We start from the raw sequence: 23,352 nt of genomic DNA, 5'->3' as shown, positions 1-23,352 counted from the left end.
TCATAACCGTGATTGATGGTTGGATTGGATGGGTAGACATTGTTTTTCCCTAAACCTATTTCAGTAAGTAACCACCCTAATCAAAGGTTCTTTTATTACTTTTACAGCTCCCTTAGCTTGGTGCAATCACAAAGCGTATTGCTTGACAGGTAATCGACCTTTTTTTTTTTAATGAAATTCTTCGAGATCACATAATTTATATGGGATGGATTTGATTTGAAATAGGCCAAATCAAATCTCTTATTTAAAATTAATTTTTCGCATAAAACCTTAACTTGAAACATCGAATTTTTTTGCCAAACGATTTAATACATCCAATTCACTACCCTCCAACATTTTCTTGTCCATGATCAATCAGTGTGTTATTCACTTGCAAGGTGGAGGCAGAACCCAAAAGCAGTTTAGATATAAATAAGAAAAAGACAGAATATCCACAGTAAAGAGCCAAATTAAATTTCAGACTAGAACCTAGACCCCATGGCCATGTGGGGCGGGGGGTAAGTGAAAAAGAATAGAAGAAAAGAAAAGAAAACAGTTGTATTTAATTTTTAATTAAAACCCTTTTGAAGGCTTGGAAGAAAGAAAGAAAAGGAGAGATGAAAAGAGCAGAAAAAAGGTGGAGAATTGGGAGCAGAAAAGAAGCAAAATTTGTGTAAAAAGTTGAGTAGGAGGGTATTATTGGTAGGGAATAGGAAAGGAAGGGGCCCCACTACTCCACTCCTCTCTTGGAGACTTTACCACCCTTTTGCTCAACTTCATCATAACACCACCACCCCTTCCCCTCCTGCCGCTGTTTCTGCAAGAAAGCTAGCTGCTTCACTCTGGGAGTTTTACCAATTCCTTCAGCCTCCTCAACCTAAAATGCATAGAGGTGCTAACAACACTAATGGCCGCTACCATCAACGCCGTCACAACAACCTTTTCAAGGACAAGGGCATTGATTTTTCTCACTTCTTGGCTGATCCTTGCCCCAGTTCTGATCCTGACCAGGTATTTCCTTTTCTTGTTTGATATTTCTGTTTATGCACTAGTAGTGTCAATGTATTTTTTTTTTTTACTTATATGTTAATTTTTCTTTGAAGGATATTTTATCTGTTAGTTGGTGAGATGGGTTTGGAACTTTGGGTGTGGTAAATGAGACTTGTTTTCCCATCTAACTACATGCTTTGTGATGCTTACAGTTTATGTTAATAGGGCTACGTTTTTGCTTTCATATTATTGGTCTTGGTTGTTTGATTATTCTCCTGCATAATTTGTTGCTTTGTTTTCCCGTTTATAGAGTGTGTTTTTTAGTTTGATTATTTGCTTTGAATGCCCTCTTGTTTATTATTTAGTCGCTTATTGTTGGAAAGATTGCTTTGTCAAGCGTTCTATTCAGTTCAAAATCTAGTGCGGCTTTGTATACGATTAAACATGAACAAGTTCAAGGTTTTCCTGGAAAAGAATGGAGAGTTTCTCTTAGTCTTATACTTTCATCTCTGTAATTGGTTTTGTCATTAGTGATTCTGATTGATCCAATTTACAACTTAGTTCTTAGTAGGATCTTAGAATCATCATTAAATGCCGGCATTTTAATTTGTTATATACTAACTTGTTCTGTCTGCTAAATTAATATTATCGAAAAAACAAAGCATACAATTGTCTATTAATAGCATAAACCCGTTGGTGTTTGATGCAGTTATTTGGTAGTTGGATGCTGCTTCATGTTTGATTGTAATTAGTCTTAAGCTTGAAACTTTTTGAAGGAATCGGCCATTGAGTATTTCTTGTACCCTAATGAGGACCAAAAGCCATTGAATTGATAATTATTACTTAAAAAACTCAACAATGAATGAAGTATTAGTTGATTTAATCCAGTTGTTTTTGGCTTCAACACAATGTCTTCAGCCACTTCTGTAAAACGAAGATATAGAGTTACCAGAGGTGGAAGGAATGCCTTCTCTTACCTATATTCCTGTTTTGTTTCTTATATCAGCCGGAGAGTGCTAGTAGTTTGAGGAGGCATGTTGCACAAACACTTATGAAACACCATCGATCAATTGAAAATAATAATGCCCTTCAGCCTGTATCTCCTGCAAGTTATGGCAGTTCAATGGAGGTAAAACTTTCTTCGACTTCCTACTTAAAAGATGTACTATCTGGGGAATAAATATGGAATAGGAAAGATGATTTTTTCCTTTCTGTAATTGCTACTTCAACTGAAACTTCCTGGAATTTGAGTTCGGGTAAGAAAGATTGTTACAAGTCCTGCTTAGCTTAAGCCATGACCAAGTGGATTCATATCAGTTATAGGCTTATAGCCTGACTTTGATTTATGTCTCTCTAGTCTCTGTCTCAAATTTGACTCTTTTTGAGTTAGGTTCTAAGTTGATAGATGTCATGGTTGGGCATTTGTGATATAATAATTATTACTTATGTTTTATTCCTGCCATAGCATGCTTGTTTTAAAAAAGCATTTCAGAGTTTGTTTAAGATGAAAATCTTTATGAATAAATTCGGACTATCTTCAACTTCACACTGATTTCCTTTTTGTGTTATTATGTTAAATATCAATTTCATGGTTTGATTATTAGGTCTTTCCCATTTAATTTTCACTTCTGACCCATCCAGAGATTTGAGATGCCCCACTTTTTCAGGTGGCACCTTATAATCCTGCAGTCACTCCTAGCAGTTCGTTGGATTTTAGGGGAAGGGTTGTTGAGTCGCATTATAATCTCAAAACGTCTACAGAGCTGTTAAAAGTACTGAATCGGATTTGGAGCCTGGAAGAACAACATGTATCGAATATCTCATTGATAAAAGCATTGAAGATGGAACTAGATCATGCTCGTGTTAGGATTAAGGAGTTACTGCGAGATCAACAAGCAGATCGACATGAAATTGATGATTTGATGAAGCAGATTGCTGAAGACAAACTAGCTAGGAAGAGTAAGGAGCAAGATCGGATTCACGCTGCTGTACAGTCTGTGAGGGATGAACTAGAAGATGAAAGAAAGTTAAGAAAACGTTCAGAGAGTCTACACAGGAAGTTAGCTCGGGAAGTATCTGACATAAAAGTTTCTCTGTCTAATGCCTTGAAAGACCTTGAAAGAGAAAGGAAATCAAGGAAGCTTTTGGAAGATCTTTGTGATGAGTTTGCAAGGGGAATAAAAAGCTATGAACGTGAGGTGCATGGTCTTAGACAGAAATCTGATGAAGATTGGGATGGAGCAGCTGACTGTGATCGTATGATTCTTCATATATCTGAATCTTGGCTTGATGAGCGAATGCAGATCAAGCCGGAAGAAGCTCAGTCGGGTTTCCATGAACAGAAGTCAATGATAGACAAATTAGGCTTTGAGATAGAGACTTTCCTTCAAGCTAAACGGATCAGTACTTCTGTTTCTAAGCGTTCTAATTATTTATCACGAAAGGATCGCAGGAAGTCGCTTGAATCTGTACCTCTAAATGCAGTTAGTGCACCTAAAGATGTTTGTGATGAGGAAGATTCTGCCAGCAGTGATTCGAATTGTTTTGAGCTGAATAAGCCAAACAATGTTGACCTCAAATCACATAAAGATGTAGCTCTAAATGGTGATCTTGAAGAAACAATAAAATCAAATCATGCAGAGAAAAAACCTCCATCTCACGAGAAGAGTAAAACTCGGCATCCTTCCAGTTTACAAGTAAAGTTCGAAGAAAAGATGGCGAGAGCTATGTGTAATGGAAATAAAAAATCTCAATTGGCCGATTCGGCACAGGAAGACACTGGTATAGGGAACACCACTGAAAAAACAGTGTCACAAAAGTTTGAAAATGATGAAGCCACCCAATATGGCAGCGAGGGAAGAAAAAATAAGCTTGATGAGATACATGGATTGAGCTCAAATTATGTACTGGATAACTTAATAAGAAATCACATGGCACTGTCGGAAGGTGGGAATATAAATCCTGAAAACGACTGTGGCGAGGCTTCCTGTAGTTTCCCGGCACGGAGGAACCAGCTGAGCCCAGTGCGGCAATGGATGACAAAATTCACATCCCCTGACTTAGATGAATCAGAGTCTTCAACAAAGCTACCTCCAGGAACGAAGGAGAACACTTTGAAGGCCAAGCTTCTTGAAGCAAGGTCCAAAGGGCCACGTTCACGTTTAAAAATATTCAAGGGTAAGTCATAGAATAATCAGCTGACGATTAAAGCTCGCTGGATTGGCTGCTTCTGCATGTGTTGCTTGCAGTGCGGATTTATGTTATGTGAATCCGCATGTTGCTATGTCATGATCTTCGGTCATCTGTAATTCTTGGATTCTTTGTATGTCTGTATATTGAAGTAATATCACACAACATAGTCACGAATCAGTTTGGCTAAAGCTATATTTTGGGTGAAATAAACATAAATAGGTGTTTGGCTGCATGCATTTTTGCAAAGGCACACAGTTTGCTATGTGTCATGTCTCCCCAATTGATGTTGCGACAAAGATAGAACAAAGTAAATCAACAATAGTATTTAAAGAGAGCAAAATAAGGAGTGAAATCTTATATTTTAATGCAGTTGAGATTTATTAATTTTATTTTGCGAAGCTTTGTTAAATGATTTTATTTAATAATGGATTTAAAACTCTGGTAGTTAAAGTATTATCACTCACCTTAAATAATTTAAATAACACACTTACTTTTCAAATAACACTTGGTAAAATAGTGCAAAAATTCAAAGAAAAGATAAACAAATAATCGGCTAAAAACATTCCTACAACCACACAATAGGTGATAATGTAGCTGTATGTGGATTTATGCTTTACAAAACATACCGACAGATTCATAACCCCTATTACGGATTAACAAAGACAGTCTACTCATCTCAATCAAATAAATAGATCTGGTAAATCGTCGTAATTTGCATCTATCTTATATTATCAATTAGCACATGCATAGTGACCTACTCCTAATGTCACACCCCAAAATTAGGCCTAAAAGTTTTGAGGGTAAAATAGAAATTTTAGCTCTAGTGAGCTTAGGAATTTCATTAGCATGGTATTTGGATATGTTTTTGCCTATGTCATTTTAGAAATTAAAACAATTTTTGAAAATAATGTTCAAAATACTTTCAATTTTGAAATAAGGGCTGATTTGTAAAAGGGTTTGAATTATGAGTTTTTAAAAGGAAATTAAACCAAATTTTAATTTTCACCCTATTTTCCCTTTCATCTTTATAAAATTCACATTAATCTCTTCTCTTTATTTTCGTTTTGCCGTCCATTGCATTCCAAAGCTCCTCTCATTCAATTTTGATTCCCAAACTTAATTCCTTAAATTTCTATCATTCATCAAGCCATAAATCTCCATAGTATTTCAAGAAAAACATCCAAGAATACCATAGATTTCTCCATTGTTTAATTTTTAGGTTTTTCAGGTTTTCAATCAAATGTTTCATTTTTTGTCAACTAAGGTAACGATTCGATTCCTAATTATTTTTTGATGTTATTTGATCCTTTAAATTGAGTTTTTAGCTGTTAAATTGCATGTTTTAAATAAAAATAAAAAATTGGATCGTTAATTGTGGATTTTGGGATTTTGGGTAAAACATGGTTTCAAAGTGTTTTTCAATTAGTTTTAACATGATTAGAAGGTTTCTAAACTTACTTTAAGTTTCGTTGAAGATTTCCAACCTTTTATTGAGTTTTTGTGAAAATTGCCATTGTATGTTGAAATTTCGGATCCATGAATCTGCATAGTTTTGAGCAATTTTAAGGTTAGGAATTGTTCTTAGATGCATAAATAGATGATTGGAATCAATTATAGGTAATGAGAATGATTTAAGATAAAGATATTTGAGTTTCAAGTTTGTTAGTCGAAATTTCAATTTCATGAGGGATATAACTTAGGCTTGCATTTTTGGTTGGTTTAGGTGAGTCTTTGGCTGCTAATTGATTGTGTATGTTGTGTGGTTATTATGTGTGAAGCATCGGAACCATTGGAGTTTTCTTCGAGTAAGGCAAAAGGCATGGAAAAGCTACTTTAAACTTTCGACATCTAGGTGAAAGCGTGGACGGTGAGTGTTTGGAATCGCTACTTGTAAACACGATTCATAGTGTTAATTGGAAGCTTAAGAATAGCATAAACCCCTATCCTAAGTTTCGAGTGTAAGCTTTTTATTTCCCTTGCTTTATTTTGGCAATTATGTGATTATATGAATAATTGTGGATTGATTATTATGATGCGATATTGTCATATGAGACATGAGTGATAACTATTGTGAATTGTGTTGTGTTGTGGGCCTTATATACATGCCAAATAACAGATAATGAGACGCTAATAATGCAAATGTGTAGCGAAAGCGAGCGAAATTTCGGTAAGAATATATGTGTTGAATTGTGGAATGTAATATTATTATGACAAGTAATATGTGAGAATACTTGTATGTGATATATGATGTACTGATTTTAATGCACACATATGGGGTCGGATATGTAATGGCTCAATAAGCATTATTGTGGCACTTAATGTGCAATTAAATGTGAGTACTCACCTATATCTATTGTGTTTTTGGGCATTGAGGCCTTGGGACAGGTTGGAGAGATAAGGGAATGTGAGCTAAGCTCCATTCAACGAGATATGTTTGGTGTGTTGGAGAGTGTTAGCTTTATGCTTCACTTTTTGGGATATGTTTGACTTTATGAGTTAATTGGTGTGTTTGAGATCCTTGTATTCGATGTGTGGTGATAGAGCCCACTTTTATGTTTCATAGCCTCAAGTGCCAAATTATTGTTTAAATGTGATCTTATATATTGTGATAATACGATGTGAGACAGATGCATAAACATGTGAATAATATGCTAAATGAGCTCATTTAAGTTTTAAGAAAATGTTAGTATGTTATCATGGTAATTTGTGTATGTAATTGTAGTTTGGGTCATTATCATTTAACGTATGAATGCATGTGAATATATAAGTTAGACTTGTGAGTTATTAAAGCATGTATACATTGTTTAGTCTTGATGAATTATTGTAAAATGAGTTATTAGAATATGAGTCTCATGATTTAGGGCTTATGACCGATTTAGGGCTTAGTGGTTTTGAGACCACAAATTTGAAGAGGAAAATTTTTTTTACTATATTTTTATGGTCTAAAATTTCACGAAAAGATTTCGTGAAAATTTCGTTCGAAAATTTTGACGTTTGGGCACTCAATTTAGTCAAAAGGACTAAATTGTAAAAAGTGCAAAAGTTGAGTTTATTTGTTAAATATATTTAATTGTTATCGAATAATAAATTAGGTGTCCTTATGTTGTAATTAGACCATTAGTTAGTGATGGACAAAATGGAAAAGAAATAAGTGAAATAAGATTTTTTAAGTAAGGGCATTTTGGTCATTTAATAAATAAATAAAATTAAAATGGAAAAATATGTAAAAAATGGTGTTATCATATTTGCTTGCTGCTGAAACTTGAAGGACTCCATAGCGAGGGTTTTGACCACTTTCAAGCTTGATTGTAAGTGCATTTTAGCCCCGTTTTTAATGTTCTTTGCATTTTTGAGATTCTCGTAGCTCGGTTTATCTATTTCTACTGTTATTTTGAGCTAGGGTTGAAATTTAAAAAATTACCCATGTGTGAAATGTATGTATTTTGATGTTTTATGGAAGAATAAGAAGCTAGAATTTATGTTAAACAACTTTTGCTAGTCGATTTTAAGTGAAACCGAGCAAAATAACATAATTGGTAAAAATATTTAATGTTCATAAGTAAGAGTTAGAGTGAGAATTTGATGTTGCCATAGAAGGGAAAATTGTTCAGCATGTTATAAAACATAAGAATAAGGAATAAAATTTAATTTCCGAACTTTGGGGCAAAAAATGTAAATATGCAAAAGTTTAGGGACAAAATTATAATTTTGTCAAAAGTTGAGTCGAGGATTATTTTGATAAACTTTAATATTAAACAATCTAAATTTGCTAGTATAGATCAAGAAAGACGAGGAATCAACCTCGATAAGGGAAAGGAAAAGATTGTGGATTGAATTGCAAAATTCCTATATTTTGCACCGAGGTAAGTAATATGTAATTAATAAATTGTTTATAACTATTACTGATATTTTGTTATAATATATGAGAAATGGTTGAATATGAAATAGTTATATAACAATTAGAAATTTAGAATTTATAGTTGAATTGATTAAAATCTGCTTGAATTGTGGATATATCATTGACAAGTCATAAGTGAAGTAGTTGAAATGAATTATTAAATTTGTTATGGGATTGGACTAAAATATTAAAATTGTGATTTGTGTACGGATAAAGTGTAAATCCTTGAAAGGTAAGAATCTCTGTGGGACTATCAGAATAAGAGAGGCTTGAATAAAGTGCCTATAAACACGTGTGTAGTACTAAGTGCAGGCTACTACATGTATCGATAGATAATGGTCACATGTGTAGTACTATGTGCAGGCTACTATGTGTACCGGAAGGCTTTGGTTACGTGTGTAGTACTATGTGCAGGCTACTACGTGAACCGAAAAGTTTGATCACGTGAGTAGTACTATGTGAAGGCTACTACGTGTATCGAATGATAATAATTACATGGGTGGTACTATGTGCAAACCACCGAATATTCGCTATTATACCGACGTGTTCAATGGGATATGAGTATTGATAAACAAATATGAGTATGTGATGGAAGTGTGAAAATTTGCTAAAGAGTAACTTGAGTGATGAAGTTTCGTATTGTGCTTACAAAATAAATTGTTGTAATGTTATGTAAATGAGTGAAATTGAAACAGAACAGATTCGAACAGTGGAACTGATGTTAGTTTGAAAAATCACCAAAAATTGTAGAAATTAAGTTATTGGTTGAATTATATATGAAATTAAAGCTTAATGCGTCTAATTTCTTATAAAGAAGCAGATCAAGCAAAATAGTTGTATATTTTGAGATAATTGAATTTGAGTGAGGCAGGGTTGGATTGATTTCAGAATCCCCTATTCTGACTTGAAAAAATCATTAAAAATTTAAAATAAATAATTATGAGATATACTTTATATGTTTAGAATTATTAATGAGTCTATTTTCAAAAGAAACAAACAAAAATATCATTCGAATTCTGTACAGTGAGATAATTCATTTTTAGTGAAGCGAGATTAGAGATGTTGAGCGATGAAATAGGGATGAATTTAAAGAATAAACTGTACTAATTGGCCAAGTTAAAAATTCTGAAAATTTTATGATAAGACGGTATATGAGTCGAGTTTCAGGAAAAATTTACGGAACTTAATTTGGAGTTCCGTAACTCCAGATAAAAATAATTTAGTGACTGCGATGCAGAAAAAGAGTTGCTGGGATTTGAATAAATATCAAATTTATGGTTGATTAAAATTATGTTATCTATGGAAACATGTTTTAAATTTTTTTTATCAATTACATACGTGTTTACTAAGCTATATGCTTACTTCTCTTTCTTTTTTCTTGTTTTATAGTGTTATAAATCATCTCGGAATTCAGACAGAGTCGGGGATCATCCATACTATCTACATCTTTTGGTGTTTTGAAACCAATATTTCTGAATTATGGCATGTATAGAAGACTTAATGTTAATGTGATGTATATATATACTAATTACTACTTAGCTTAAGATGTTAATGTATATTAATTGATAGGTTTTTAAAAAAATGCTAGCGAGGTTACTTTGAATGTCGTGAATGATTTAATTATGTTTAAGTATATAGCTATGTTAGTTAAAATATTGAATTGGTTTGAGATTGCATTTTAACAATTTGCAGGAGGGATTAGACATTTGTAAAAGGGATTATGTCAAAAATTTTATAAAAAAGAAAAAAAACTCCGATTGTATGAAAATATGTATTTTATGTTTGATAATACTTTTTACCCTGTTTCGATGATGAACACGGGTAAGAGGTGTTACATTTTAGTGGTATCAGAGCTACGGTTTTGCCGGTTCTCAGACTAAAAAAATATGTGTGAAAGTCTATCTATACATACCATAAATATATTGTGATAGTGTGATGATTTTGACAATTTAAAATTGTGTTTTTATATAGTAAATGGATCCCGACCGAGTTGTAGCGGATGATGTAGAAAGCAATGCACCGGCTCCCGCGCAAGGGACTGCACCTAAGGAAAGTAGACATGGAACTGAAACACATAGTCAGGATAAGGCTCAAGAAGCCTTCCTTCATATGATGAATAATTGGTACACAGAGTTTATTCGAGCAAATCCGAATGTTCAACCTCCTCCACCCCTTCCTATTCCTCAACCGATTCTTGTAGCTTCACAAGGTGTTGAATTAGTAAAATTGAGTAAACTCCCAGTTGATAAAATCCAAAAACAAGGGGCGAAAGATTTCAGGGCTAACATAGATGATGATCCCGAGAAGGCAGAATTTTGGCTTGAAAATTATATCCGGGTATTTGATAAATTATCGTGTACTCCTGAAGAATGTTTAAAATGTGCCATATCTTTACTGAAAGATTCAGCATATCGTTGGTGGAAAACATTAGTATCTGTGGTTCCGAAAGAAAGGGTTACATGAGATTTCTTCCAAGAGGAGTTCTGAAAGAAATACATAAGTAAACGGTTCATCGATAAAAAATGTAAGGAATTTCTCCAATTAAAGCAGGGCCGAATGTTTGTGGCAGAATATGAAAGAAAGTTTGTTAGACTTAGTAAATATGCTCAAGAGTGTGTGCCCACAGAAGCTATTATGTGTAAAAGGTTTGAAGATGGGTTAAATGAAGATATCAAAATGTTTGTTGGGATGTTGGAACTGAAAGAATTTGTGGTACTGGTTGGTCGAGCTTGCAAGGCTGAAGAATTGAATAAAGAAAAGAGAAAAGCTGTGATTGAGGCTCGGGATGCAAGAAAAAGACCAATGAGTAAGTCATTCCAAAATCAGTCAAAGAAGTTCAAAGAAGTGAATTCTCGATCGACTGCTTCAACTGGGTATTCTTACCGAGATCGTGGGAAATCATATTTGAATCTGAAAGCTCAAGCTACTTCAATAGCAAGTGTGGGTAGTGTGAAGTCTAATAAACCTGAGTGTCAACATTGTGGAAGGCAACATCCTGGTGAGTGCTGGTTAATTAGCCGAGCTTGTTTCAAGTGTGGTTCTCGACAACACTACATTAAAGATTGCCCTGAGAAAGTTGAAGAAGAAAATTTTCAAAATGTTAGATTGGGTGATACTGTTAGCAAAGGTAGACCACCGAGAAATACTGGAAATAGAGCTAGTAGTAAAAGTGAAATGAAAGATACAAGCTGTGAGACCAGAAACTAGAACACCTGCTAGAGCTTATGCTATACGTACTCGAGAGGATGCATCATCTCCCGAAGTGATTACTGGTACATTTTCTCTCTATGACACTGATGTTATTGCATTGAGTGATCCCGGGTCTACTTATTCTTTTGTTTGTGTGAATTTAGTATCTAATAAGAATTTGCCTGTTGAATTTACTGAATCCGTGATTAAAGTGTCAAACCCTTTTGGCAAATATGTGTTAGTCGATAAGGTTTGCAAGAATTGCCCTTTAATGATTCAAGGTCATTGTTTTTCGAAAAATTTGATGTTGTTACCATTTGATGAGTTTGATGTTATTTTGGGGATGGATTGGTTGACTTTGCATGATGTCAACGTGAAATGTAGGCAGAAAATTTTTGAATTGAAATGTGAAACTGGTGAAATTCTTCGGGTTGAAACAGATGAAACAAATAAATTGCCTATGGTGATTTCGCACATGTCTGACCAAAAATATTTGAGAAAAGGGTGTGAAGCTTATCTTGCTTGTGTTAAACACTGAGATGACTGAGTCGAAGCTTGAATCAGTTCCAGTAGTCTGTGAATTTCTGGATGTGTTTCCAGCGGAATTGCCTGGATTACCTCCAATTAGAGAAGTTGAGTTTGCTATTGATTTGTTACCTGGGACTGCACCGATCTCTATTGCTCCGTATAGAATGGCTCCAACAGAATTAAAAGAACTAAAATCTCAGTTACAAGAGTTGACAGATAAGGGATTTGTGAGACCGAGTTTTTCTCCCTGGGGTGCTCTTGTGTTATTTATGAAAAAGAAAGATGGTTCTATGAGACTTTGTATTGACTATTGTCAGCTCAACAAAGTCACTATAAAGAACAAGTATCCGTTGCCAAGAATTGATGACTTGTTTGACCAGTTAAAGGGAACAACAGTGTTTTCAATGATTGATTTGAAATCAGGTTACATTCAATTGAGAGTTAAAGAGTTAGATGTGCCAAAAACTGCTTTCAAAACGAGATATGGACATTACGAATTTCTAGTGATGCCTTTTGGTTTAACTAATGCTCTGGATATTTTTATGGACTTGATGAACTAAATTTTCCAACTGTATTTGGATAAGTTTGTGGTGGTGTTCATAGATGATATTTTAATCTATTCTCGAGATGAATCCGAGCACGTCGAGCATTTGAGAACCATGTTGAAGATTTAGAGAGAGAAGAAGTTACTTGCTAAATTTAGTAAAAGTGAGTTTTGGCTTTATGAAGTCAGATTTTTGGGACACATAGTTTCAAGTGATGGTATTCGGGTTGATCCGAGTAAAATTTCAGCAATTGTTAATTGGGAGCCGCCAAAGAATGTACCCAAGGTTAGAAGTTTTCTGGGCTTAGCCGGGTATTATAAACGTTTTGTTAAAGGATTCTCAATGATTGCTTCTCCTATGACTAAGTTATTGCAAAAGAATGTCAAATTTGAATAGACTGATAAATGTCAACAAAGTTTTGAGAAATTGAAGGTGTTATTGATCGAGGCGCGGTGTTGGTGCAACTTGAGACAGGGAAAAAGTTTATAATTTACAGTGATGCATCGTTGAATGGTCTTGGATGTGTGCTAATGCAAGAAGGTAGAGTAATAGCTTATGCTTCGAGACAGCTGAAACCACATGAGAAGAATTATCCGATGCATGACTTGGAATTAGCTGCTATCGTTTTTGCTTTAAAAATTTGGCGTCATTATTTGTATGGTGAGAAATGCCGAATCTTTACTGATCATAAAAGTTTGAAGTATCTGATGAATCAAAAGGATTTGAATTTGCGACAACGAAGATGGCTTGAATTAATAAAAGATTATGAGTTAGTTATTGATTACCACCTAGGAAAGGCAAATGTAGTCGCTGATGCTTTGAGCAGAAAATCTTTGTTTGCTTTGAGAACCATGGATACGAGTTTAGCTTTGTCTGAGGATGGTTCAATTTTGGCTGAGTTGAAAGCTAGACCGTTATTTTTGCAGCAAATTTGTGAAGCTCAGAAGAATGATAGTGAATTACAAGTCAAGAGATCTCAGTGTGAATCAGGTTGTGATTCAAACTTTTGAATTAGATCGGATGATTGTCTAATGTTCCGAGATAGGATATGTGTACCGAAAGATGATGAGTTGATTCGGACAATTTTACATGAGGCACACAATGGTAGTTTATCAGTTCACCCATGTAGTACGAAAATGTATAATGATTTGAAGAAATTGTATTGGTGGCCGGGTGTAACACTCCTTACTCGTATTCGATGCCGGAATAGGGTATGAGGTATTACCAGAACATATACACTTTTAACCGTAGTAAACCAAGTCGTAAAATTTCATCTAAATTAAAACTTTCAAGTTGTTATTCTCGAGTCGTTAATTAGGGTTTTCTTGGCTAAATATACTCACAATCTTTCACTTCATCGTCGTATGAATTTATAAATTTTCACTTACTTGTTGAATTCGTCCTGAGTACCTGAATTTACCCGTATCATTACATATTCTCATATCGTCAAATTTTCCTTTTTAACTAATGTAATATATCAATTACTCACTATCTAGTAAGCTAATTGTCACATATATATACATTATCCATTCATCTCCCACAAAGCTAACAAAATTAGCCACAAAGATAGTACAAATTTTCTCTATTTGATATAAACAAAAACTGTTATTTCTTTTCCAACAAACCTTACTAAATATACACTTTATACTAACCCAAGTGTTTAACCATTCACCCATGACATAAATATATTTTATTCATTATTGCCGAATATAGATATGCTTCACAAATCATAATTCACCTCACATAGTAACCGAATTAATTTTTATCATTTGTCAAATAGATTACAAAATAAGTTATATAACAAAATATAGATACATTTTAAACCACACAAATAAACAAATTTTCATGGCATTACATGATCATCACATATCAAAGACAAATGTTCTTGACATTTCTATAACATAAACCGAATTAATCAATGCAACCTCAATGATATAATCATCCATATATCATTATTTTCACACGCATAAATATCATGACTAAATTTCTTAAACATTTGATCAATTGCTTTTCAATACCGCAATAGTCCTTCAAGATCAATACATATTTACCATTCAATTTAACATTTACCGATTATAATCAGACATATGACCATTTATACACAATTAATTCATACATTTTATTATCCTCATCCTCCTCTCCATTCCACATCCTTTATGTATAAAACATGCTTAATTAGCATTATAAATAATTTCACTATTCACTTATATTTAAATTCATAGCTATCTATTTGAGTCAGAGTTACTAAATTATTTTTATCCGAAGCTACAGAGCTTCAAATTAAGTTCCGTTAATTTTCCCTGAAACTAGACTCACATTTATTATTACCATAAAATTTTCAGAATTTTTTACTTGGCCAATTAGTACAATTTATTCTTTAAAGATTCCCCTATTTCACTGCTCAACATCTCTGACCTCTCTTCACTAAAAACAAATTATCTCGTTGTACAGATTTCGGATGATATTTTCAGTTGTTTCCTTTGAAAATAGACTCATTAATAATTCTAATCATATAAATTATAACTTATAATTATTTTTTTACAATTTTTAATTATTTTCCAAAGTCAGAACAGGGGATTCCGAAATCAATCCGACCTTGCCCCACTAAAATTCAAATATCTCAAAATGAATAACTCTTTTGCTTGCTTTGTTTCTTTTATGTAAAAATAGACTCATTAATATTTAAGTACATATCTCACTCAACCATTAATAAATTCCTATAATTTTTGGTTATTTTTCAAACTAACATTACTGTCACTATCCAAATCTGTTCTGTTTCAAATTCACTCATTCACATAACACTATAACAATTTATTTTGTAAGCACGGTACAAAACTTCATCACTCCAGTGACTCTTTAGAAACTCCTCGCATTTCAATCACATATTCTTATTGGTTTGCAATTTCTCATATCCCGTTAAACATGTTGGTATAATAGCGAACATTCGGTGGTTTGGACATAATACCACTCATTTACCTATTATCATTCGATACACGTAGTAGCCTTCACATAGTACTACACACGTGACCATTAATATCTGATACACGTAGTAGCCTACACATAGTACTACACATGTGATCGAAGCTATCCAGTACGCATAGTAGCCTGCATATAGTACGAGACATGCGACCTTTCATTCCGGTACACGTAGTAGCCTACACATAGTACTACACACGTGACCATCACTTTCACTTTCACATAGTGACCTACACACAGTCCATGTCACACATGTGATCATTTCTATCACTTCATTCGTATCCCTTTTTATTCCGAATATTCAATCGGGAAATTTCTCACTATTTCTCATTTTTTTCTTTTTCACTAAGCAAAGTCAATTCCTTGTCTTTCTTGACTTATAATAACACATTTAACTTATTTTACACTCACATTATTCAATCCAGTCCAAAAATCACATTTTGGCAAAATTACATTTTGGCAAAATTACATTTTTGCCCCTAAAGTTTCACAAATTTACGATTTTGCCCCTAGGCTTGGAAATTAAATTTTATTCCTTTTTCTTATGTTTTATGACATGATGAACAATTTTTCCTTCTATAGAAACACCAAATTCTTGCTCTAAAGTGCACTTATGAACAATAATAATTTTTAACAATTATACCGTTTCACTCGTTTTCGCTGAAAATCATTTAGCAAAAATCGTTTAACATAATTCTAAGCTTCATATTCTATCATGAAACATCAAAATTCATACTTTTCATCTATGGGTAATTTTTCAAACATAATTTCTAGCTCGAATTAATGATAGAAATAACTTAAACAAGTTACCGGGACTCTAAAATATAAAGAACAAGAAAAATGGGGCTAGAACGAACTTACCATGAAGCTTGAAAGAATGAAAAAACCCTAGCCATTGAGTCCACATGATATTCGGCCATCAGTCATGGAGAAGATGATGATTTTGGCCTTATTTTGTCTTTTTAATTTGTTTTAATTACCAAATTACCAAATGCCCTTAACTTAAAAATATCCTATTTCACCTATTTCATGTCCATTTTTGTCCATAACGTAACCAATGTTCTAATTACCATTTAAGGACCTTCAATTTAAAATTTCATAGAAATTTGACACCTCTAGCTTCTAGAACTCAAATTTTGCACTTTTTACAATTTAGCCTTTTTGACTAAATTGAGTGCTCAAACGTCGAAATTTTCACGAAATATTTCCGTGAAATTGTATACAATAAAAATATAATAAGAAATAAATTTTTTTTTCTCATCAGATTTGTGGTCCTGAAACCACTGTTCCGACTAGGCTTAAAATCTGGCTGTTACACCGGGTAGGAAAAAGGATATTTTTGAATTTGTATCAAAGTGTTTGATTTGTCAACAAGTAAAAGCTGAACATCAAGTACCTTTGGGTCTACTTCAACCATTAATGATTACTGAGTGGAAATGGGACAGAATCACGATGGATTTTGTGACGGGTTTGCCTCTGACTCCTAGGAAGAAAGATGCTATTTGGGTAATCGTTAATAGATTGACGAAATCAGCCCATTTTATATCGGTACGTATTGATTACTCACTTGACAAGTTGGCGGAGTTATATGTTGCTGAAATTGTGAGGTTGCACGGGGTGCCTAAGTCCATTATTTCAGATAGAGATCTGAGGTTTACTTTGAGGTTTTGGAAAAAGTTGCAAGAAGCCTTGGGTACAAAATTGAACTTTAGTACTGCATTCCATCCGCAAACTGACGGACAATCTGAAAGAGTAATTCAAGTTCTTGAAGACATTTTTGATGTTGCGTCTTAGAATTTGAAGGTAGTTGGGAGAAATATCTACCATTGGTTGAATTTGCCTACAACAATAGCTATCATTTGAGTATACAAATGGCACCGTATGAAGCGTTATATGGACGTAAGTATAGAAACCCTTTGTATTGGACTGATCTCAGTGAGAAACGGATTCACGGGGTTGACTTGGTGAAAGAAACTGAAGAAAAAGTGAAAGCAATCCGTGATTGTTTGAAAGCTGCTTCAGACCGATAAAAGTCATCTGCGGATTTAAAGAGAAAAGAAATTGAGTTTCAAGTGGGCGATAAAGTATTTTTGAAAGTGTCTCCATGGAAGAAGATTTTGAGATTTGGCTGTAAAGTTAAATTGAGTCCACGTTTTATTGGGCCATATGAAGTTATCGAAAGGATTGAACCCGTGGCTTATCGGTTAGCTTTGCTAGCAGAGTTGGAAAGGATACATAATGTATTTCATGTGTCAATGTTACGATAATATCGTTCTGATCCTTCACATATAATTTCTCCGACAGAAATTGAAATTCGATCGGATATGACTTACGAGGAGGAACCGATAAAGATTCTGGCTCGGAAAGTCAAACAATTGAGGAGTAAAAATATAGCTAGCGAAAGTGTGGTGGCAAAAACATTGAATGGAAGAAGCTACATGGGAATCGGACGAAGTTATGAGAAAACAATATCCAAACCTCTTTTCTGGTAAGATTTTCGAGGACGAAAATCTCTAAAGGGGGAGAGTTGTAACAGCCCGATTTAGGGCTTAGTCGGAACAGTGGTTTCGAGACCACAAATTCTAAGAGGAAAATTTTATTTTTACTATATTTTTATGGTCTACAATTTCACGAAAAAATTTCGTGAAAATTTCATTAAAACATTTTGACGTTTGGGCATTCAATTTACTGAAAAGGACTAAATTGTAAAAAGTGCAAAAGTTGAGTTTTATTTGTTAAAGGTATTTAATTGTTATAGAATTATAAACTAGGGGTCCTTATGTGGTAATTAGACCATTAGTTAGTGATGGACAAAAATGGACAAGAAATAAGTGAAATAGGATTTTTTTAAGTAAGGGCATTTTGGTAATTTAGTAAATAAATAGAATTAAAATGAGAAAAAGATGTAAAAAATGGTGTTATCATATTTGCTTGCTGCTGAAACTTGAAGGACTCCATAGCTAGGGTTTTGGCCACTTTCAGGCTTGATTGTAAGTTCATTTTAGCCCCGTTTTTAATGTTCTTTGCATTTTTGAGATTCCTGTAGCTCGGTTTATCTATTTCTACTGTTATTTTGAGCTAGGGTTGAAATTTGAAAAAATTACCCATGTGTGAAATGTATGTATTTTGATGTTTTATGGAAGAATATGAAGCTAGAATTCATGTTAAACAACTTTTGCTAGTCGATTTTAAGTGAAACCGAGCAAAATAACATAATCGGTAAAAATATTTAATGTTCATAAGTAAGAGTTAGAGTGAGAATTTGATGTTGCCATAGAAGGGAAAAGTGTTCAGCATGTTATAAAACATAATAATAAGGAATAAAATTTAATTTTCGAACTTTGGGGCAAAAATGTAAATACGCAAAAGTTTAGTGACAAAATTGTAATTTTGTCAAAAGTTGAGTCGAGGATTATTTTGATAATGTGAATATTAAACAAGATAAATTTGATATTATAGATAAAGAAAGACGTAGAATCAACCTCGATAAGGGAAAGGAAAAGATTGTGGATTGAATTGCAAAATTCCTATATTTTGCACCGAGGTAAGTAATATGTAAGTTTATAACTATTTCTGATATTTTGTTATAATATATGAGAAATGGTGTAATATGAAATAGTTATATAACAATTAGAAATTTAGAATTTATAGTTGAATCGATTAAAATTTGCTTGAATTGTGGATATATCATTGACAAGTAATAAGTGAAGTAGTTGAATTGAATTATTAAATTTGTTATGGGATTGGACCTGAAATATTGAAATTGTGATTTGTGTACGGATAAATTGTAAATCCTTAAAAGTAAGAATCTCGTGTAATGTCGAATAAGAAAGGCTTGAATAAAGTGCCTATAAACACGTGTGTAGTACTAAGTGCAGGCTACTACGTGTGTCAATAGATAATGGTCACATGTGTAGTACTATGTGCAGGCTACTATGTGTACCGGAAGGCTTTGGTCACATGTGTAGTACTATGTGCAGGCTACTACGTGAATCGGAAAGTTTTATCACGTGTGTAGTACTATGTGAAGACTACTACGTGTATTGAATGATAATAATTACACGGGTGGTACTATGTGTAAACCACCAAATATTCGCTATTATACCAACGTGTTCAACGGGATTTGAGTATTGATAAACAAATATGAGTATGTGATTGAAGTGTGAAAATTTGCTAAAGAGTAACTGGAGTGATGAAGTTTCGTACTGTGCTTACAAAATAAATTGTTGCAATGTTATGTAAATGAGTGAAATGAAACAGAACAGATTCGAATAGTGGAAGTGATGTTAGTTTGAAATATCACCAAAAATTGTAGAAATTGATTTATTGGTTAAATAAGATATGGAATTAAATATTAATGAGTCTAATTTTATATAAAATAAGAAGATCAAGAAAAAGAGTTGTATATTTTGAGATATTTGAATTTTAGTGAGGCAGGGTCGGATTGATTTCGGAATCCCTGTTCTGAATTGGAAAAATCATTACAAATTTTTAAAAAATAATTATGAGATATAATTTATATGCTTAGAATCATTAATGAGTCTATTTTAAAATAAACAAATGAAAATGTCATCTGAATTCTGTACAGTGAGATAATTCATTTTTAGTGAAGAGAGGTCAGAGATGTTGAGTAGTGAAACATGGGTGACTTTAAAGAATAAACTGTACTAATTGGGCAAGTCAAAAATTCTTAAAGTTTTATAATAAGACGGTATATGAGTCTAGCTTTAGGGAAAATTTACAGAAGTTAATTTTGAGTTATGTAGCTTTGGATAAAAATAATTTAGTGACTGCGACGCAGAAAAATAGTTTGCTGGAATTTGAATAAATATCAAATTTATGGTTGATTAAAATTATGTTATCTATGGAAACATGTTTTAAATTTGTTTATCAATTACGTACGTACTTACTAAGCTATATGCTTACTTCTCTTTCTTTTTTTTCTTGTTTTATAGTGTTATAAATCATCTCGGAATTCGGACAGAGTCAGGGATCATCCACACTATCTACATCTTTTGGTATTTTGAAACCAATATTTCTGAATTATGGCATGTATAGAAGAATTAATGTTAATGTGATGTATATATGTACTAATTACTACTTAGCTTAAGATGTTAATTTATATTAATTGATAGGTTGTTTTTTTTTAAATACTAGCGAGGTTACTTTGAATGTCGTGAATGGTTTAATTATGTTTAAGTATATAGCTGTATTAGTTGAAATATTGAATTCGTTTGAGATTGCGTTTTGAAAATTTGCAGGAGGGATTAGAGATTTGTAAAAGGGATTATGTCAAAAATTTTATAAAAAAAAACTCCGATTGTATGAAAATATGTAATTTATGTTTGATAATACTTTTTACCCTGTTTCGGCGATGAACACGGGTAAGAGGTGTTACACTAGCACTTTTGATGGATGTCATAATTATTTCATTGGTATTGTTTTGGTTTGAATATTTGCTATGTTGAAGTGCCATGAACTATATGTATGGTTAAAGGATGTTGAATAATGTGGTAGAACTGTTGCATGATATTGCCATAATGTTTTGGATATTTTGTAGCTTAATTATTCCTAGGAACTATAGATTTGGACCTTGGTAAGTTGATTCTTGCTCGGACATGTTTTTGATGTTTTGAACTGTTATTTTGGTCGTTTTGACATTGGTTTAAAGAGGTAAATGATGCAAGTTGATTAGATATTTGTTACAATGGATTAAATGCTTAGATGTGCTATATTTTTGTGGTCTGGAGTAGAGGTATCGATATTCGGGTTATAAAAATGACACCTCTATGATATTTCGATATGTAGGAAGTTAGTATTATAATTTGTTATTGATACCTTACCATGAGTATCGATACTCGGGGTAAAATAATCGATACTTTAATAAAGGTACTGATAAATTTTGGGGTTTGATTTTTAAACGAGAAATATAATTCTGTTTTGGTATCGATTTTCCAATCGGTATCAGTACCATATAAGTGAAATATCGATACCTTTGTTTTAGTATCGATAACTACGTAACTTGCTTTGAAATTTTGCTAAGTGGTTCTAATGCATGTTTAATTGATATTATAAGTCTGTTTGAAGTATATTTGGCATATATTAATGATGATTAATATATGCTTGACTTAAAAATTTGTAAGAACGCTAATAAAGAGGACGATGGCCTATTAATGTGACATTTTATAATGTGTTATGCGTGATAGTGGTGTGACATCCTGATATTCGGGCTCGGCGACTGGGCCGGGCATAGGGTGTTACACCTAACAAATCACCTTTTTGGCGAACTCGTACAAGCGGATCTCTTCGTTGTGGAATCCTATTTGTAAAATAGCCCTGGCATATTTCTACTTAAAATATAGTCCTAACGAACTTCCACATTTAAGATAGTCATAACGGACCTCGACATATACGATAGTACTAACTTCCACATATATGATAGTTCTGACTTCCAGATATACAATAGTCCTGATAGACTTCCACATTTATGATAGTCTTGACAGACTTTTACATTTACGGTAATGTCATGGCCATAGACTTTCATTTCACATATAGGACTTAAAGCCTTAGACTCCCAGAGTCTTATACTACCTATTAAGGGCTTTCATATATTGGTGCGCACCTTTCTCCTCCAAGAATTCAATCCACCCGAAGCTCCACAAAGCCACAATTATAAAATAAAATGCCTATGTAATCTTCGTACTATCCATCCAAGCCTTCGCAAAGCCATAAATATAAATGACATGCATACATTTCATACACCAACACGAAAACAATACTAAGGTTTAATGCACGACATATATCATGCCAATCATTTCATTTACTCAACATAGTCAACTTACACCCATCCATGCAATTGCATATCATTACGCAACATGCATCATGACACATCAACATTCTACCTTAGAATGATTCATCATTTGTAAAACTTAACACATACAACATGCAACAAAAAACCTCAACATTCAGCCATTGGTAGAACACTAAATAACTCATATTCTGCACACGATTCTGAAATAGAAAACATTCATTTAATACCTAAGCTCTAGACCTCACCTGGAGGTTGACACCGAAATCATCTACTTAGCTTCCTTTGCTACTTGAGCCTCCAGCTTACAAAACATAACAACCGATTCAAAATTTCCAATGAAGATAATTCATCATCATAAGGATTCTACTTTGCTTGCATGTAGAGGTCATTTAAATGATTTACCACAACCCCAACCAAAATAAAATAGGTTTGATGGATAGTTGAATACCTTAACTTTCTTCCTTTTTTTTAAACCCGTGAACACAGAAGGGTTAGGAAGCTTACTAGCTTGATAAATCCTCAGTTACATATGTACAAACTCTGGCTTCTTCCCTCCATTCAGACTGCTCTTAATATTTTTTCCTTCAACCAGACTAATGAAGAAGATGAAGAAAGACCAAGAAAAAAAAATGAATGAACCACCCCAAAGAATAATCTCTCTCCCTTAGATACTACTCATTCATTTTCTTCACTGATCTCAACTCAATAACCAAGTGTGGATATTCATAATCATCATGTCTCCCACTATGAGACTTTCTAGTTCAAATGTAACAGAACCAAGGTTGAAATCCAACCTTTCCTCAACCAGTTTGCCATTTCTTCTTATTTCCACTAAAACTCGTTCAATTTGTAAACTTTTCAAATTAGTACCCAAAATCAAGATTCCAACTTAAATTGACATTTCGGGGTGTGACATATTATTAGTTAAACTTTAGGTAATCAAAGAGCATATATTTGCTTTTTATTAAAAACCCATTAAGGTGAATCATACAAATATTTAAATCAATCAACCATGTGGTAATTTTATTTATTCAATCAGCCCGAAAATTACAAGTAATGACGCACTAAGGGCACAAATCCTAACACATATATAATGAGGGCTTAAATAATTTATAATTAAGTTTTGATTGTTCGTTTATTAATTACAATGTTATTTATTCACAAAGATAATCCATTAAAAGTAACCATGAATGATTTCCTTATTATATACCATTACAAAAGCTACATGAATGAAGATTTTGTCT

The 23,352-nt window shown here is 33.2% G+C and overlaps 1 protein-coding gene across 1 annotated transcript; it reads left to right on the top strand.

Moving 5' to 3' along the window:
- Positions 1-524: 524 nt before the first annotated feature.
- LOC105791374 (uncharacterized protein At5g41620) lies at positions 525-4,393 on the top strand. The gene is made up of 3 exons (XM_012619420.2): positions 525-990; positions 1,976-2,098; positions 2,637-4,393. Exons 1-3 carry the CDS (start codon positions 862-864, stop codon positions 4,155-4,157), a joined length of 1,773 nt encoding a protein of 590 aa, XP_012474874.1. The 5' UTR covers positions 525-861; the 3' UTR covers positions 4,158-4,393.
- The last annotated feature ends 18,959 nt before the right edge of the window (positions 4,394-23,352 follow it).

This window comes from Gossypium raimondii, chromosome 8 (assembly GCF_025698545.1).
Source record: "Gossypium raimondii isolate GPD5lz chromosome 8, ASM2569854v1, whole genome shotgun sequence".
Classification (NCBI taxonomy): domain Eukaryota; kingdom Viridiplantae; phylum Streptophyta; class Magnoliopsida; order Malvales; family Malvaceae; genus Gossypium; species Gossypium raimondii.
Note: the sequence above shows the minus strand (reverse complement) of the source record. Positions and strands in the feature narration are given on the sequence as shown.

Bases quoted from the DNA above. Each gene is read 5' to 3' on its own strand.
- LOC105791374 (XM_012619420.2), top strand. From the start codon at position 862: ATGCATAGAGGTGCTAACAACACTAATGGCCGCTACCATCAACGCCGT. The intron at 991-1,975 runs GTATTTCCTTTT...TTCTTATATCAG, and splicing joins CCAGTTCTGATCCTGACCAG to CCGGAGAGTGCTAGTAGTTT. The intron at 2,099-2,636 runs GTAAAACTTTCT...CCACTTTTTCAG, and splicing joins GTTATGGCAGTTCAATGGAG to GTGGCACCTTATAATCCTGC.